Here is a 14,323-nt window from a genome sequence, read left to right on the forward strand (position 1 = left end):
CTTCTCTTAAAAACACCACATGGCAGCAGTCTTAAACAAGCTTCTTTTATGATTATTCTGAATACTTTTTATCAGTTTTTTCTATCTAGTGTTTGCCCTAATAGATCTAGTGTCTTCAAAGACGTTCATTCTAATGTCAATGAAATTTAAACTTTCGAAAAATTTTGCTACAGTCACAGTTTTTCGTGAGGAAAGGCATCGAATACGAGTTCGTTTTCTTCATTTCTTTCAAAATTCTCCTTCACGGTGCCTGAAATACATAAAATTAGTATGATGTGACGCAAATTGAGACGATTTAAGCCTAATGGAAAGAAAAGAGGCGGGGCTCAAAACAGGTCTTCTTCAAAATCTTCTAATTTAAAGGCACTTCAGATTTTCCCATTCTTCAACCATTCATTCCTAAAGCCTTTCATTTCTAAATGCTTTTTATTTCTTTTCTTAAATGTCTATATTTAGTGCTCGTCCTAATACATCTAGAGCATTCAAAGAGGTTCATTCTATCTTCGAAAAAGTTTAAACTTCCATAAAATTTTACTACAATTGTATTTTTTTTCGGGGGGGGGCAAGAGGTAAAAAGTGCCAAATACGAGACATTTTTTAAATTCCCTTTGAAAATTCCTCTCCGGGCCGCCTGAACTGCACCATTCATACCTATCATCATCCTAATACGTATCACTATCAGTTATAAGAATAATTCTTAATAATCAAACAGTGTGGTTTTCTGATTTCCTTTAAACCTGCCAATTAAATCAAGTCCTAAATTCAAAAAGATTAAGCATCGGAATTTTATTATGTATATTTTTATAAAATTACTTGTGAATGCGACTTTGCATGCATAAGACAAACACGCAGATTTTTTAAACTTCAAGATAAAGGAACATATCCGGTGTATTAAACAAAAGGAAGTGAGTGAAAAAAATCTTCAATAACATCTCACTGTTGGGATAAAAATATAACTTTTTATTTTCGGAGATTTTTCGGAGATGGCCTTTCTTAAAAATTCTCGAAATTTTTCTGCCTAGCATTTTTGAGAATGAAAGCTTCATCTCAGCTACTGTTGGAGGCGTGAAAAATCTAATATGAGCTCCATTTATCTTCTTTCGGCCGAACATTGTAAATTCTACAGCATTTGCCGCTGTAAAAGCCAAGCTTTGATAAAGTTCTATTGAGCTTAAAGAAAACGCCACTCAAGATAAACTTTTGCTTATTTGTACTAATTATTATTTTATTGATAATATACCTTTATATTAAAAAGTATTTGATTTCTAAAAACTACAAGAAAAGAATGTCATCAGCTCAAATTTTAATGATTCAAATAAAACATCATAAATTAAGTTACTATTCAGCTCTATGTCCTCTCCTGCATTCGTGGGATTTCCCGGCTCTTGAAGTGCAGCTATTCCTGAGTAGATTTGTTGAACATCACCACCACTTGTGCTCGATTTCAAAAGAAATGGAAACGGAAAGCCTATTGATATTTAGATAATATTTATACTTAGAGAATGCATAACACTGATATTTAAAACAAGCATATTAAAAGTATATTGACATTTTACATAGTTTATAAAGCATTAAAAATATATTAACGTATTAAAAGTTAATTCATAACGCATTCAAAATATGTAAAGACAAGTTAGTTTGCAACTTTGAAAGTTTAGTTGCATTATAGGAAGAGCGAGAGGAAGTGTTTTACCAAAGCAGAATTTTTGCATATGAGAGAAGATTTAAATATGATATTCTCTATCTAATAACTGAAGAGTGCACAAAGATTTTAAAAGTGACTTTTAAAGTACAATTTTTTAAGCTCTTTAACTTATAAGATTGTAATTTCCATTTTGTTAGAGAAGCCAATAGCTATTTATTTATTTATTTATATAACATTATTTATAATTTATTTTTAAACACTGAAGGTACACATAATTAAAGAATATAGATTATTTGATTTCCAGTAGAATTTCGATTAGATGAGCCCTGTTTACCGACGCTCCCCACTATCCTATCATATCCAGTTTGTAAGGGCTATGCACTATTTATCTTATCATCAAGTCGCATAGTTTTATTTATACAACAATTCTACATTTACGTAAAAATTTAATCTTTGGAGTAACGTACAAAATGCAAAGTATGTGATTTCTAAATAATAACCGAAGCTACCAACAAGCTAAGATCAGTCCATAGTTCGAATTTAGTTAATTCATAAGTCTACACAAAAATCTTACCTAATGTACAACAGACATATGAAATAGCATTTTTATCATATTTCTATACAAAATAGTTGCCTCATTTAAAATTGTTTTTGCGAAATGTATCATCACATTCTTTCTCAGAAAGAAATTTACATTTTCCGCAGATCGATTTTTTATATATGTGCTCCTTTTCACAAAATAATAACAGCTCTTTGGATCGTGATTTAGCATTTTTGAGTTCATTCATTTAACTTTAATACCAGAGAAAAAAGCAAAGATACGTGCATAAGTATAAGTTTTTTAAACGTATTCCCAATTTTTTAGACGTATCAATCGCAATAATCAGCACATACATTATTTATCAATTTCATCCTTAACTCTGAATTGCAAAGGAATATCTGATCGGAAATAATTAAGCTTGTAAATAATAAAATGCTTACTGGACATATATTTTTAAGCTTTTTGTTCAACTAAGGGATCAAAGATACATTTTACTTTGTTAAAATCTATATTCAATCCGCTTCTAATTTGTCTTCTTTCTCATTGTTACTGCCTTTCCTTGTTTTATGCTTCCATTGTTCTCAAACAGAATCATTAAGGATTAGAAGTACTTACATTGAAGGCTTGAGAGTTTATTTACTACATGAATTCATTGAGATAGAAAATAACATTAAGTTGGCAAAGTCATATTTTCCTTTTCGGAAAGGTTTATATGTTATCTAGATCAACTCACCCGCAGCGCCGACCATTCCATTTTGGCTGATTCTTCTGTTGAGGCCTGGAAACTGTTCGCTCCTTAAAGATGTCAAAGAACCCTGGAATATCCTGTCGATTCCAGCACCTTGTGGTAGAGTACGCTGAGGCATCAGTCCTTGATGTCCTTTCAGACCAAACATTCCAGTGGCATTCGTGGTCTCATTATCAATATTTCGTCCAAGTGTACTCCAGGGAGAGGTTGTATTCGTAGGCTTTGAGCTGAAGTTGCCTTGGTAACTCTACAATGTCAAATAAAATAGTTCATATGCCTTATATTTAGAAAACTTATATTTAGAAAACATCACGAATAAGCTGCAAAATCAAAAGAAATACACTAGTGGTATGTACATAAAGAACCATTTAAAATTGTTTGGGAAAATTTTGCATTATTCGTGTAAGATTTATAGTATACAGCAATTTTATCTAAAATGTGAGAAAATTATGACCTTGCAATAAAATTAAAGTATTTACTGCGGTAAATAATCAAACGTTTTTGCAAGCTTTAAACTAACAGAATTTAGTGCATTCAGAATTAAAGCTTTGTAGTTAAATAAGCGTGTGTTTACTTATTTTCTCTTATGTTTATTGCTTTTTACTATTGCGTTTATTATTTAAATCATATTTAATTTCTATAGTATTCATTAATTGAATTTTATCTAATATCTCTAATGTTAAATCTTTAAACTTTTCATTTCACACATTGTTCCAGTTTTGTATATGATATTTAAATTCTTCTCCATTCATTGCCTTATTCTCGTACGCATAATGTTAAAACTTTGTATAATTTTTTTGTATTTATTAGTTCAAAGGGGCTTTGTCCCTGAAGGACGATTGTTTTCGTTTTGCGATTTTGCATTGAATCACTATAAATGTCCGTTTCACTTTTCAAACTGTTGCCACCAAATGTTAGAGTCCTGCATTATATTTGAAGAAATTAAATAATGAGAAATCTGCATAAATGTATGTATATTTCTCGCATTGTGATAAAACAACGATACATAGAGCCATCGAATTTTGAATGACGTGATCCTCCTACGAATATGGGCATGTGGAAGATCAAATTTGAAATTTGTAATTTATTTTATTATCGATTTCATATTTTGTAAAACTTTAACGAATTTTTGATTAACAAACTCAAGGTTTTCAAAGCGAGCAATGGCAACACTCTACAGGAAAAAAATAAAACCTTTTTATCTCCAGCGTGCGGAACTGTGTATCGGAAATCCTAAAGATATGATCATTTTAAAATTATTTTGCGACATTACTGTTGAACAGAATTTTATGGTTTAAGTGCAAAGAACATATACAAAATTTAATAAATAAAGTTAACACACAAAACGTTAAAAAACGCCCCTATGGACGTAATTTAAAATCTGAAAACTTTCAGATTTTCTTTTCTTTTCTTTTTTTAATTAATTTTATTATTTATTTTATTGTTTTAACTATATCAAATTTCTTTCGCATTCATTTTCCTTGACTTTCGCATTTATAACCAAAACTTTATCTAAATTCTCAAGGATGATTAATTATCTTCTACTTATATACATAATAATTACATTTTATCTAATTTCCCTTCGTATTTATTGTTTGAAATTTGTTTTAATTTTCTCATAGTTATTTTATATTTATCTTTAGAAGATTATCTAGATAACTTTTTTCATATTTATTAACTTCTACTCTTGTGTTTGTTCAAACTTTAACTAATTTCTCTGATATTCTTTGTGTGCTACTCTCACATTTAGTGTTTAAAACTCTATCGAATTTTTGTATTATTTATTACCGTCTCTCCGATTAAAAATTCAACGAAATTTTATGTGTATAATCCGTGATAATATCTTTAACCAATTAATGAGAGTGATGGACGTGCAGAGAATAAATAACTTAAATTTAAGCAAAAAGCGCCGGTAGATTAAAAACTACTGACCTGCGCCTGATATGCACATTTGACAGGAGACAAATTCCTACTGTTAATGGGTACACTTGGTAGCGTTGTCATTTCTGTCGGCGGATGTTCTGGAGGCGGTGGTATGATATCTGTCCAGTTGACAACCGGTGCCTTGGATGTACCCGGCATGAATTTGTTCTTCATTTGTCTACCTTGATATCCGTAATCTTCTATTAGGAGAAATTATTTATTATTCATCAAATACCTGCATTTTGAATAGATTTTTTTAAATACCATCTTAAATTTAGCGTGCATTCAGACGTGTTTAATCACTTATGAAATTTGATATTTTCTAATTGCAATCACTCTTTATGCAGCTATATAGCAACGCAGTTCGTGAAGTCTTTGAAGACAGTTTTTAGTTCATTAAGCGTTATGGAACAACAATATTTTTCCTTGTATAAGTATATAACGTTGCGCGCCTCCAACTTGCACGCAACCAAGAGGTGACTGTGAAAACTTGTATAAAAGATAGAAGCTTGTGAAGGGTTTAAGTCCCTTTTTATTCAACGTAATAAATTACAATTGCGTTCTCTTGACGCTTACAGACTGTGCCAACTTGGCAGTCAAATAAAAATAATAACCTGAAAGGAAATAAAGACAAGATTCTAACTACGAGGCTCTCTAAAATAACTAACTCACCGCGTTTTACAATACCGCTGCTAATTCAGCACACTTGAAGCTCACTGGAACGATGACCACTACTTCCCGCCAAGCACATAGGCCGCAACGCGGGGTTCTTCAATTCTCGCTAACTACCTCCGCGCTCGCTAAGTAAGAGAATCTCATACCGAACTTGTTTCCTCTCTATTTAAATCAGAATACTTCCGCTGATAATTTGAATCCTTGCGCGTTCTACTCAAATTTACATATTCTGGCATTGGCAGTTCCAGGGGAAAGTAAGGCTTGACAGGAAAGATAGTTTAAACTTAAAATAAATGTTAGTTAAAATAAATATAAACCCTACATTTGCCGCTGCCAGAATTTGGAAAACTTGAAAGCAGGTCCTACAAACGACCTGTTGTAAGTTTATCTAATTCTGAACTAACTGGCGAGAACCTCGTTTACACAAAAAAAAAATCTTATGTAACAATTATATATTAAAATTCTGTTAGTCGTTACAAAGCTTTCTTCTTACAGCAACTTTTCCTGGACTTCATCAATCAATCTTGGTCTTTCCTTCCAGCATCTGTAAGGAATAAGTATCAGTATCTTTCTACATACATTATAATTTACACTTTCTTGACACAATAAATTTTTGTTTTTAACGATTCGTTTTTCTTAGTTATTGCTTACTTCACATTCATTCAATTTTTCAAGCATTAATTTAACTTTACCCTGGCTCTCCACCGTGTGTGGTGTCAAACGGGAATATTCGTGTTTTAGTCTTACAACACTTCCCCTAACCACCATGATTTGTTAGAATTCAACAACCAAATAGACACACCTTACTCGACATTCTACAACTCAATGAGCTACTTTAACATTCTTAAAAATTCAAATGTAGGTGGAGAACCCTACAAAACACATTCATTCTAACTTCCCCCTCATTCATCTTTAAACATGCAGGCTTTCGCTCTAAAGCATGACTTTACAGTTTAATACTTAAATTTTGACTTCCTTGCTTTTAAGCATTCACTTTTAGCATCTACAATTTTATGCTTCTAGACTAAATTCTACTTTTACATAACCTTCAAGTATTTACATACATTTACAAAATTTTAATACATATGCTTTTTACAATTTACCATAAAATGAATAAGAGAAAATAAATTTTTACTTTACTCATTCTTCGCCAAGCTGGCGGCACTGAAAGTAAAAGTCTTATTAATACAAGAATACGAAGTTATTTTTATCTTCGGCCAAATTTTGGCTTTAACATAACAGAATTAGCCTTTCGACCAACAGAAAATGCTTGTTTTTAGTTTTTACACTTAAAGAAAATAATACTTTTGCCTTAGCTAAATAAAGTAAAACAAAACTAAGTCTCAACCGAGACATATTGACTTTCGTCAAAACATAGAACTTCGTACTTATGCATAACATTTCGGAACAAAACAGAAAGAAAAATTTATAGAAGGTTTTAACTTATTTTTGAGTTTTTGATGCTTGAAATTCCGTCATCCGTTTTTGGCAAAATTGATCCCAAGTTAGAGGTTTCATGGATGTCAATCTTCTCTTTATTGATCTCCGAGTGTCGTCCACGTTGCTCTTTCTTTTGCGTCCTCTACATGCTGGCCTCTTGACGGAGTAATCGTCTGGTTGTTGGCCTTTGCGTTTCTGCCTGGGACGGCTGGTCTTGACGTCCTCCGGTCTGGAGTCCTTCTTGAATTTCTTCTGTTCGTCGTATTTTTGTGCCTCCTGTTGGCGTTTCAGTTTCCGGAACGGCGGCCTTGCTGGCACCTGACTCTGTGACCGTGTGCGCGTTCTCCTTGATGTGTAATTTCTCCTGCCATCCTTTGTAGGTGGTGTTTTCGTCTTTACCACGGTTTCTTTACCCGGTTCATCTGTATTTTTGTTTTTCTTAAACGCCGGAGTTTGAAAATCATTTTTTCTTTTTGATACCGACGTCCGGGTTGTAGAAGTGCTAGGTCTCTCTTCAGTTCTCCGTTTCTGGGGTGGTGGAATAGTTGTTGTAGTCTCTGATTCTTCTACTTCGTTTAGACTTGAGTCCTGCAAGAAACTTTTAAGGATTTCAAAATCATTTGGATTATAGTATTTTTTCACCTGGTCGGGACTTGCTTTACAGATTTCCCCTCTGTCGTTCTTAAGATATAATACTACCCCTTTGATTTCCTGAATTACATAGGGGCCTTCAAACTTTGGAGCTAGCTTTGCCATAAAATTGTCTGGGGCACTTGATAAAGAAAATTTCCGCTTCAATGCTTTATCCCCAACTTTAAAATCTGCTTCACGGCGTTTTCTATCATAATATAACTTTTGTCTATTTCTTGCCGTATCCGAGGTTTTAAGCGCCTGATCTATCAACTTTTGCACATCTTGTTGTTTAAACTCCTGCTCTCTTTGTTGCACAAAGAATAATTTATCTAAAGGCGTAATTAACTTTCTGCCTAAAAATAATTCTGCTAGAGTTTTTCCCGTAGTATCATGATGTGCCGTTCTTAAAGCATAAGCTAATTCATTTATGTAGCCATCCCAGCGCTTGTGATGTGTGCTCACGTAACTGCGAATTATTTTTACTATGTTTTTATTAACTCTTTCTGCTATGTTAGCCTGTGGTCTATACGGAACCATTTTGATATGGCGTATGCCAAGTCCATTGCATATGTTTTCAAATACTTGACTAATGAATTGTTTTCCGTTATCGCTAATGACTTTTATCGGTGCACCGTATTTTAAAATGTATCTGTGTAAGAATGCATCTGCGACTGTTTTGGCTGACGCGCGTTTAAGAGGAACAATTTCTATCCATTTTGAAAAATGATCTACTATTACTAAAAGAAAACGATTTTTATTTAACTCGCTCTGGGGGAAGGGACCAAGGAGATCTATTCCTAAAATTTCATTCGGAAATGTAGCGCGAATGCTATTTAAGTACCCGGCCGGGCTGTAATTAATATCATTTATTAACTGACATTGATTGCAGGACCTGACATACGCCGTTACTATTTTGTATAATTGCGGGAAATATACCGCCTCGCGTACCCTTTTTATAGTCTTTCTGACCCCGAGGTGGCCCGCTGTTTTTTTTTCGTGCAACTCGCTCAAAATGCTTAATCGAAGCGAGGCTGGGATAACTGGCTTATACTCAAGATTTTCGTTTGTTGTTTTCGTATAGAATAATAAATTATCTATTATTTCATAGTTTTTTGCTCTATTTCTTACCGCATCGATATCTGTGTGCTCAAAGCTTTCGGGGTCTTTCAAATAAGCATAGATACTTCCAAATTCAGGATCAGCTTTCAGTTCAGTAATAACCGTATCTCTAGAATCTAAAATTTTTGAAGTCAACACAGCGCATTTAAGTTCATTTCCTTCGTCGTCCAGTTTTATACGAGAAAGTGCGTCAGCTACATTGTTTTCCTTACCCGGTTTATATCTTATTGTGATATTATATTCTTGGAGTTTTAAAACCCATCTTATTAACCTGGGCGTTAGATTTTTCCCCGAGTAAAGTCTACCAACAGCTGCATGATCCGAAAAGACTGTTACTGGCGATTTGCCGAAATAAACTCGAAATTTGTGTACAGCCATTAATACGGCTAATGTTTCTCTTTCTGTAGCTGTATAATTCCTTTGTGTCTGATTCAATGTTTTACTAAAAAATGCCAGCGGATGGTTATTTTGCATAAGAACCGCACCCACCGCATAGTCTGACGCATCTGCCGCAATTTCCAGGTTTTCGTCCCCCTCAGGGAATTTTAAAACAGGGGCATTAATAAGCGCTTCTTTTAATCTTTCAAAAGCTGTGTTAGCTTCCGCTGTCCACGTAAATTTACTCTTTTTTCTTTTGATTACTAAGAGTGGTTCAACAATATTAGCGAAATCTTTTATGAAAGATCGATAGTAAGAACATAATCCAAGGAAAGACGAAAGTTTCTTGGCGGTGTTGGGCGGTGGGAAATTCTTAATAGCTTTTATTTTTGAATCTTGCGTTTCTATACCCTTTTGCGAAATTTTATAACCGAGATATTTAAGTTCTTTAGTTGCGAACTTGCATTTTGAGGCGTTAATTGTAAGACCGGCCTCTTTTAATAATTTAAAAACTTGTTCGAGGTCATTAATGTGTTGTTCCAACGTACTACTCGTTATAATTATATCATCTAGATAAATTAAAGTTGATTTTCCTAGGACAGGCTTTAGAACAATGTCCATAGCTCTCTGGAATGTTGATGGGGCCCCACACAACCCAAAGGGCATGCGTAAAAATGCATAAGTGTCCGATTTTGTTATAAACGCCGTTTTGTGTATATCTTCGGGTCTCATAGCTATTTGATAGTAGCCAGACGTTAAGTCCAAAGTAGACATATATCTTGTCGATTTGATCTGTCTAATGATCTCGTCTATAACCGGCAAAATGTAAACTGGAAATTTAGTAATGCTATTTAGTTTTCTGTAATCGATAGCAAACCTCCAAGCCCTTTTATCCGAAGGAGGAAACTCGTTCTTTTTCCTACATAGTACGACTGGACTCGCGTACTCACTATTTATGGGCGTTATTATTTTATTCTTTAACATCTCCTGAATATGTTCTTCGATGATTAAGTCTTTTTGTTTATCATAGCGATACGGTTTAGTCCTACAAGGTTTTTCGGCATTTAATTGAATCTTGTGAGTCACGATTTGACAGTTTCCTGGTTTTTCTGAAAACAAATGAGAAAAATTACTCACCACTTGCTGTATTGCTTTACTTTCCTGGTCATTCAAATGGCTAAGGTCCAATTCAGGTGTCTCCACAGGTTTCACCACCCTCTGGTCCATCTCCAGCACCACGGAACTATCTTGAAAATTCAATTTGGTCCTCGCGGCCCTTAAAAAGTCCATACCTAAAATAAGAGAGTGTTGCAGGTGTTTCACCACAAAAATTAATACTTTGAGATTTTCCTCTTTTACCTGTACGTTTAATGATACTTTCCCGATGCAGTGACATGTTTTTCCTTGCGCCGCTATAATTTCCGTATTTCTGGTTTTAAAGAGTCGTATCCTATAAAAATTCTTTTTGAAGAACTTTTCACTCATGAAATTTCCTTCTGCTCCTGTATCGATGAGGGCTTCTACTGGTACATCGCCAACCAGGACTTGTATAATTGGTAGCTGTGAGTTTTTTACGATGACTGTATTTAAATGTCTATTTGAGGGTTTTTTTAAAACTTCCGGGGTCTGGACCCTCCCTTTCACAGGCCCCTCTAGTCGTTTAAAGCTTTCCTTTCAATCTGTGTCTTCTGGGTACGCGGATGCTTATTTTCAAATTTTCTTTTTGGGCCTTGACCTTCGAGTTTCGATGCGTTAGCTTGATAGTTCTTTCCCCCATATGAGCGATTTCCATTTCTGGTTTCCTCCTTCCTTCGGGTATGTTGAGAATATGTTTCCCCTCTCGCTTTTTCCGCTATTCTGCGATTTTGAAACTTCACCGCCAATTCGAAAAGTTCCTGCAATGTGTTTGGGTTTCTAATTTCAAAGTAGTCTTGGACAGCGGGTAACAATCTTGGTAATATTATTTCAATAATCTCCGCATCGGGTTTTTCCCCATACAGCATATCCGTTAGCTTGATTTTTCGTAAAATAAAGTCCGTCAATTCTGCTGTATCCCGTTGATAGAAACTATATAGCTCGGCTTCCAGCCGTGCGCGATCTTTCACTATGGGAAAGGTCTTTACTAACGATTTTTTGAAATTTTCAAATGTATATGTCGGGCTTCCAAATTCCCCTAATAAAAATTTGCCTATGTTTTTCCACCATAGCGCGGCCTGTCCTCTTAGTGCTGATGTGGCGATGGCAACTTTTTGTCTTTCAGGCACAGGGTAGAGCTGAAAGTGGTTTTCTATACCTTCTAAAAATACCGCCACCGAATTTTTTCCGTCGAAATAGAGGTTTGGCTTGATTGATGCTCTCAAAGTCTGGACCAGGTATCCAAATCCTTCTAACTGCGTTGTCATTTCTTGGTGTTGTCCAGCGGCTTCCATCCAATTTTCGGCCATTTCAGTTCGATAAGTGTTCGGGCGCCAATATAACGTTGCGCGCCTCCAACTTGCACGCAACCAAGAGGTGACTGTGAAAATTTGTATAAAAGATAGAAGCTTGTGAAGGGTTTAAGTCCCTTTTTATTCAACGTAATAAATTACAATTGCGTTCTCTTGACGCTTACAGACGGTGCCAACTTGGCAGTCAAATAAAAATAATAACCTGAAAAGAAAATAAAGACAAGATTCTAACTACGAGGCTCTCTAAAATAACTAACTCACCGCGTTTTACAATACCGCTGCTAATTCAGCACACTTGAAGCTCACTGGAACGATGACCACTACTTCCCGCCAAGCACATAGGCCGCAACGCGGGGTTCTTCAATTCTCGCTAACTACCTCCGCGCTCGCTAAGTAAGAGAATCTCATACCGAACTTGTTTCCTCTCTATTTAAATCAGAATACTTCCGCTGATAATTTGAATCCTTGCGCGTTCTACTCAAATTTACATATTCTGGCATTGGCAGTTCCAGGGGAAAGTAAGGCTTGACAGGAAAGATAGTTTAAACTTAAAATAAATGTTAGTTAAAATAAATATAAACCCTACAAGTATCAGATCTGATAAGAATGTAGTAAAATTAGTAAAATATGCTTTATATAAATGTAAACTGTATTAAGCAAGCAAATATCGCTGCTAAAATAGAACATATTTCGTTAAGTATTTGTATATATTTTTATATCACATTTATAAAAAATACCGTGGTACTTCGAATAAGCCGTACATTTTAATCAAATTTTTAAGACGTAAAATTACAGTACAGCTTAAATACAAAAAGAATATTTGAACAATATAGTTCAGAAAGTCTTCCACTGTAGAGCAATCGAATCCATAATATATAAGGTTTCAAAAAATATTTTGTAGTATATATTTTTCGTTACTTATTATAACTTTCTTTTTATTCTTTAGATTTTGAAATTCTACTGGGCTTTAATTAGATAGTGGCTGTTTTTCAGTATTTTGTGTAATTTTACAATTTTAAAATCCTACCGCGACTTAAATTCAAATTAGTACATTTTGGCACATCGTAATTAGTGACATATTTATTTCAATTAATACTTAAAAGGAACTTATTTTTAAAATGACTTGATGACTTATTTTTAAAATGACTTGATGGGAAAATAAGAAAGGCAGGGTTATTCATAAATCCGTGAAACGTTTTGGAAATTCACAACAGTTCAGCTAAGCAACTGATACCATATTTTAATTTAATAAAATTGAGGCAAACTCATCAAGTAATTTTTTCTTTTCACAAGCTTCACAAAAGCCGATGTGTATATCTTTGCTTACACCGCAGATTTATAAACGATAATCCGTTCCGTGCCGCAGGCATGCCTGTGTACCACGGTCGACCAAAACCAATGAATATAACGATGATAGTTGCGGAGATCCTGAAGATTACCGGGGAATGAAGGCACAGGGGCTGTATTTTTTAGAATCTTTTCCTCGTCCTAATAAAAAATATATGTTTAAATCTAGAACTAGGGTTACCAAAGCATTAACGTCTCGTCTCCTCGTCTTGTGAATTTGTCTACCTTCGCGGTAAATTTTGATTCAGATACTCTTTCAAACGGTTTCAGTATTTATAGCATATTTTTACTGGGATATAGTTTGCCAATGATCTCGTTTATGATTTCTGCTGTAATGAGTTGGATAAATGTCTTGATGAAAAAAGTTCAGCATCATCAATTTACTGAGGCACCAGGCAGTTTTCTGTTATGTTCAAGTAAATCCTACTAACGCATGGTGTCTGTAATATCAGCAAAGGTTTACACTTATATAATACGTAAAAAATCTTAGCAAATTTACTTCTATTTTATTCTAATGAAATCTGATGTGGGTTGTACAGTTTATTTTTAATGGAGTTTTAATATATCACGTTTTTCCCTTTTTCCCTTCTTCTTATGAAGGAAAAAAGTATTGTAATCGGGAAAAATTTTGAGTATCATATTTCAACAGAAATATCTATTTTGCTCATTCCGAATCATTTGGACGACTTTTTGCGTGACATCTGTACTTTCGGACAGAATAAAGGACTAATTAAAGGACTAGATTTAAAGTGGATTCAAAAGGGATTTTTTTCGTGACATCTGTACGTATATGCTTAAGTATGTATATATGTCTCAAAAATGAATAGCGTCGTAGAATTTGAAATTTTGTGCATGGGACTGCCCCTCCCGTTTTTATTGCAATTTGCAGAATCAAACGTATATTGTATATACCCATCCCCTACCTACCTTAGAAAGACCCTATCCGACTTAAAAGTCCTTTATTTTCAGAATCGTTGCTCATAGTCATATACTTCCAATTACAGAAGAGTTCTAAATGATGAAAATATTAATCATTTGGGCACTATTAGATTAAAAAAAAATTACATTTCCGACAGATAACGAAATCGAACTTTTACTGCGGTCTATTGGTTCCTGTACATATATCCGGATAAATTTTATACTCGTTATGAAAGTATAAAATTAGAAGTTTGACTCCTGTACAACAAAACTTAGCGGGTATATTCAATTTCAAAATTTGCAGTTTTTGATGTCATTTTTAACTTGCCTCGAGAGATCGGTTAATTAATTTAGAATAATTAGAGGAAATAAGTTAACATGAAGTGTAGTAAAAAATGTGCATAATTTCCTACAAGGAAATCATGTGATGTCCACATTAAATTTTTTTTTATAAATTTTACTGCTCGAAATCGAGAAGGGAAAATTACGCGAATGATTATTTCCGAAGG

The 14,323-nt window shown here is 34.2% G+C and overlaps 1 protein-coding gene across 1 annotated transcript in view; it reads right to left on the reverse strand.

The window, feature by feature from the left end:
- LOC118193989 (roundabout homolog 2-like) overlaps nucleotides 1-14,323 on the reverse strand; it is a 331,360-nt gene that overhangs the window by 32,736 nt on the left and 284,301 nt on the right. The window contains exons 22-24 of the mRNA XM_035365162.2: nucleotides 4,867-5,057; nucleotides 2,920-3,181; nucleotides 1,340-1,468 (exon numbers count right to left, since the gene is read on the reverse strand). Of these exons, the coding sequence (XP_035221053.1) occupies nucleotides 1,340-1,468; nucleotides 2,920-3,181; nucleotides 4,867-5,057 (582 nt within the window). The remainder of the gene's footprint in view (nucleotides 1-1,339; nucleotides 1,469-2,919; nucleotides 3,182-4,866; nucleotides 5,058-14,323) is intronic.

This window comes from Stegodyphus dumicola, chromosome 6 (assembly GCF_044657685.1).
Source record: "Stegodyphus dumicola isolate Sdum_Otavi_A_Nest chromosome 6, ASM4465768v1".
Lineage (NCBI taxonomy): Eukaryota > Metazoa > Arthropoda > Arachnida > Araneae > Eresidae > Stegodyphus > Stegodyphus dumicola.